The sequence below is a fragment of the Aphanomyces astaci genome (genome assembly GCF_000520075.1).
Source record: "Aphanomyces astaci strain APO3 unplaced genomic scaffold supercont1.181, whole genome shotgun sequence".
In the NCBI taxonomy this organism is placed as follows: Eukaryota; Oomycota; class Saprolegniomycetes; order Saprolegniales; family Verrucalvaceae; genus Aphanomyces; species Aphanomyces astaci.
The window spans coordinates 7,329-12,328 of NW_009798444.1; the positions used below are offsets into that span (position 1 = coordinate 7,329).

A 5,000-nucleotide genomic window follows, 5' to 3' on the forward strand; every position below is an offset into this window, starting at 1 on the left:
ATCACCACCACGGTTGACAAGGTGGTAACGCAGGCCCCCATAGGTTGTGTGGGGCATTCGGAAGGTTTCAAAGAAGGCATCTTCGGTTTACAAGGTGGTAACGCAGGCCCCCATAGGTTGCGCGGGGCATTCGGAAGGTTTCAAAGAAGGCATCTTCGTTGCCGTCGATCATTTTAGCGACCCACATTACTCCAGCCAAGATAGACATCACTTTGATGACTTGAGGAGGTACGCTGAGTGATGATACTCCAAGTATGCCATCATGATCGTGCGACTTCATATGTGGGCCGTCGAAGCAATAGAAGGCAAAGTTGTTGCTTCATCGGTGTTGCGGGCTGCCTTTCGCGCGCAAAATATTGACAGTGTGAATCCAGACGGTTTCGTCATATTTTTTGAAATGTGTTGTGGTTGGAAATCGTAATGGAAGCTCCACTACCTTCATTATTTTATCCAATCAATGAACGTTATTGTTTTGATTGGACATAAATACACTGTGGCTGACATACAGACAACGAGGGAATTTAAGGCTCATCGAATTTTGATGTTTCACACAAGTTATTTCAACCAATGAGCAGCAAATCCAAAATTACTCGATTCCTATTGGTGAAATTAATATTCACGCGCCAAACTAAAAAGAGCGCGTGACAACCTTCGTGTCCGCTGCACTCACAAGCGGATTCCACCCACGATCCTCATGGAGTCCACGGTTTCTCCTACTAGTAGTGCTTCCAATCCTGAGCGCAGGCACACCTATCCGATTGCGCTTAAGCTGCGTGCAATCGAGATGCTTCGATCCATGCCGTACCGACAAGTCGCGGCCGAGCTCTCTGTTCCAAGCCGAACTGTGCGCAACTGGCAGCGTGTGGAGGATCAGCTCTTGGCCTACAAAGGGAACAAGAAGACGACGAACTTGCCTGGTGCTGGCCGCCCAACCATACTGCCGCAGCCTGTCGGACTCCTGGCATTCATGGACGCTCGCCGGACCCAGGAGCGAGCACTCACGTGCTCGCACATGATAACGTACCTCAAGACGCATCACCAGGAATGGGTCACGCAGTACATGGAACGCCAAAAGACTGGCCGTGGATACGACCACCTCCTCAAGCTGCTGCAGGAGTTCTGCCATCGAAACGGATACACCCACCAGCAAGCCTGCCGAGCGAAGAAGGTCCTTTCGGACCTTGAGAGCACCCGCACCGAGTTCGCGACCAAGTTCCACGCCGACTACGGTTCGTACAATGACAACTGCGTGTACAATGTCGATGAAACAGGCATCCAGTACGACATGCCGCCGCGTTACATTTGGGCCAAACGTGGAGGAAACGCAAAACTGTCGGCTGGCGAGAAGCACTCGTACCGAATGACCGCCGTTCTGGCCATCCGTCGAGACGGGAAGAAGATGCCAATCATGTTCGTGATCAAAGGCGAACCGGGTGGCCACATCGAGCAGCGCGAGTTCCCAACATACCCGACTGGACACTTCTATGCGATACAGAAGAAAGCGTGGATGGACGGGACCGTGTGGCAACAGTACCTGTGGTTTGCGTTGGCCGAAGAAGTTCAAGGCAAGTCTGTGCTCGTGTTGGACAACTTCGAGTGTCATGTGAGCAAGGAGAGCGTGGCCTCGGCTGAGTCCATCGGCATGGATGTGTGCGCTCTACCTCCCAATGCTACTTCGCACTGTCAGCCGTTGGACGTGTCGATCATGGCGCCATTCAAGAGGCACATGCGTGACCTGTGGATTTCGGAGGACATCGTGCATGATGACGATCAAGACGAAGGTTGGATGACACCGAAAGCACATGTGAAGCGTATCACTATGATCAAAAGAGCCATCAAGGCTTTCGAGATGATCACTGAGGATGAAGTACGCAGTAGCTTCCTGAAAGCTATTCCTAAGCCATAACGAATTGAGCTGCGGACTGAGGTTGGTTTTCGCCTCTGAGTTTGGCTTTCGCCAACCTCAGAGTCGGTTTTTTGCGATTAACTTGGCTTCCAATCATTTTGCGCTCAAATTAGTTGCAAACGAAAGGTCTCAACAAGGCGGTGATTTTGGCACCGGTTTCAGCCAAAACGGAGCAAGATTGATTGAGTTATGGGTAAAAAACCATTTGGGTATTGTATATTTGGTGGGCGCCGATAATTTAATTATGCGAATTCATAATATGAACTTCAACACATCTTGATTGGTCGGAATATTCTTCGTATTTCGTAGTTCTTTACCCAATCATGTCGCGAGAATTGAGTTCTACTTCGATTTCAGATGAGCCTTAAATTCCCTCGTTGTCTGTACTTGTGCCTCGTATCACTAACGTTGGAGAAGGGCAGTCGTCGACACAATGCCCACAAGGCACACATGATTCCAAGGGTATCGTTATGCGATGGACGAGTTGGTGGTGGTATACATGATTATTAACTTTGCATCACTTGTGTACGTAATCACTACAAATAAACACGTAGCACGGGGGAATAAGTGAATTGGTTGTTCCTCTTAGCATCAGCCATCCTCCAAAGCTTCCTTGCACGCCGATGGGACCCCAGCATCAAATGGTACAATCAACTATCACTGCCACACATCGTAATCCGTTTTCACACAACTTAGAGTGTATTTGATGGAGTGGTGGTGAGATGCGCAGTGCCATTGGTCACAAGCGTTGCGCATGTCATCACCATGCCACCAAGTACCCTACTAGCGAACAAAGTAGTTTGAAAACTTGGTGGCCGTTGGTGGTCGATTTAGAGGAAACACAGAGTCGATATGACATGGCTAGTCGTGATAATGTACTGCATGTACTGTACAATGGAGTGATGGGGTGGTCACATGTGCAGCAATCGTAGTCACTGGGGTAATGTTAGCAAGGTTTTTGGGCATTATTCTGGAGGGTAGGGGTGGGGTGGTAATCACTTTGACTGCTAGTCAGTAACGCTCCAGGATTACGATCAGCTTAGTCAAAGTCACAACTACCGGAAACGGTAGTTGTGACTGCTGGGGCTCCAGAGGCCGTGACTGGGGTTCATTACTATGTCTACTCCTGACCTCGACAGTGGTGGTGTATGGTGGTGTGGTGGTATGGTGGTGTTTGCAGGGTAGCTATTGCCGTGCCATGCTACGAGAGAAGCGTACGATTCGTGCGCTTAGGACGACGAATCGAGTGCGCAACCTCCAACGTAGCGGTGGCGTGGTAGTGACGGAGAGCCGAAGCGCGAGCGCCAGGTAAGCTCAGCACGATGGCGTACTAGTAGTACGTCATCAAACAAGTACTGTATCGTCGTGGAAGCTTGAAGCTCAAACGCGATGCATGAAAATACCTATTTTCTAGCGATGTGATTGGCCCAATGAAACGTAGTGCAATATGCATTGTTTTTTTGAGAATCCCAAATAAGTGTACTTATGTTTTCCCTATTTGCTTGAACAAATAGTTTCTCAAATTTAATCACTAGGCATTTGTAAGTGAAATTAATTAAATCCTGGCCAATTTGTTTTCAACAAATCGAAAATATAATGAATGCGTCGTGCATTACGATGCCGTTATTTTCGCCCATATTTCATGTCATTTTCTGGATTATGACAATTGAAACTTATCAGTGTACTAGACCTCTTGACCAACGAATGGGTCAAACTCGAGAGATTGATCACATGCAGTATGTACGCATTATCTTTACATGTGACTCACTCTCTTGTTGTCCTCCTGCACTTCGTGAAAGGATCGAGTAAATCGTGCAGTATCCTTCTAAAGAACAAACTCCATTGGATTAATACAATTAAGTTGTGGAGGTACAAATGACCATATCGATGGACGAAGGTATAAATAAATAAGCCAAGCCTTTGGCGCGTAGCATATCGTTTGACGATTAGGCGGTGGTGGATGGGCCCCGAGTTCGAGTCCCGGGGTGTGCCAAAGTTTTTCCCAAAATCAATTTTTTTTACACAAACAATTATTTGATGAAAAATGCATGTTGAGTTGAAGTTAATCAAAGATATCGTTTCCCTCGTCGTAACCAACGCCGTAGTCGTCACTGGTGTAGCCAGTGCTTGCACGACGCAACACAGCCTGAATCCGGGCCCTGCGGTTCTCACGATACTTCGCCTTGGACGAAGCGTTCTTGGACTTGATCTTGCTTCCAATCGAGAGCAGCCAGTTCTTGTACTGATTGTAGCCCTCACCGTCCACGCTCCGCAATGGATTGAACCGAACGTGGATGTTCGTGAGGGCCACGCAAGTCTGAAAGTACATGTTGTACTCATCCCGCTTCCATGTGTACTTGTCCGACACCAGACCCCACAGCGTCTTGAGCCGTCCAAAGAAGTTCTCCACAATTACGCGGTCCGACGACAGCTTTGCATTCGCCCGCTCCTGCTCCATCGTCAGTTGACCGTGCGGGGGACGCTTGACTGGCGTGAAACCACGGACGTACTCTTGGATGCCTTGATAGCCCTTGTCCGCAAGGACTGCCCACTGGTTCGGAAACTTGTCGCGGAGCGTCTCGGTGTCGCTGACATTGGTATCGTTGGGTTGCTTCTCCAGTTGCGCCGAGTGAAAGCCCAGGTTAGCCTTGAACATTTCGATGTCCGACGTACTTCCCACAGCGCAATCCGTGACATTGATCGCCAAGCCATTGGGTGCAACAGACACCTCAACCTTGTGCCCATAAAGCCCGTGCTTCTTGGAGAAGTACGTCTTCTTTTCGCCGAATTTCACCGCCGGGACAGTGGTCTGCTGGAACGTCACATCAACTGCATACAGCGCCGACTTGTGGGTTGTGATCTGGAGGCCAGTGACAGCAAGTTGCTGCATCGTCCACTCCATGCCTTGCTCATCGATGTACTTGCGGACCAAGTACGGGTGAAGGACGCGAACGAAGTTGTGGATGCGGCTGCTGAACGTGGCGGCACTCTCGTCGAAGCTGGCGGAGAGAATGTCCCATGTACCCGCGTGCTTGAGAGTCACCAGAGTCATAAACAGCATGTCCTTCCCGGTCACCGGACACTTGCGTCCACT

General features: G+C 49.4%; 1 protein-coding gene across 1 annotated transcript; it reads right to left on the bottom strand.

Moving 5' to 3' along the window:
* Nucleotides 1-3,968: 3,968 nt before the first annotated feature.
* Nucleotides 3,969-4,967, bottom strand: H257_18581 (hypothetical protein; the record flags this gene model as incomplete). Its single annotated transcript, XM_009847676.1, has 1 exon — nucleotides 3,969-4,967. The coding sequence occupies one exon, from the start codon at nucleotides 4,965-4,967 to the stop codon at nucleotides 3,969-3,971; it is 999 nt and encodes a 332-aa protein (XP_009845978.1).
* Between the last annotated feature and the right edge of the window lie 33 nt (nucleotides 4,968-5,000).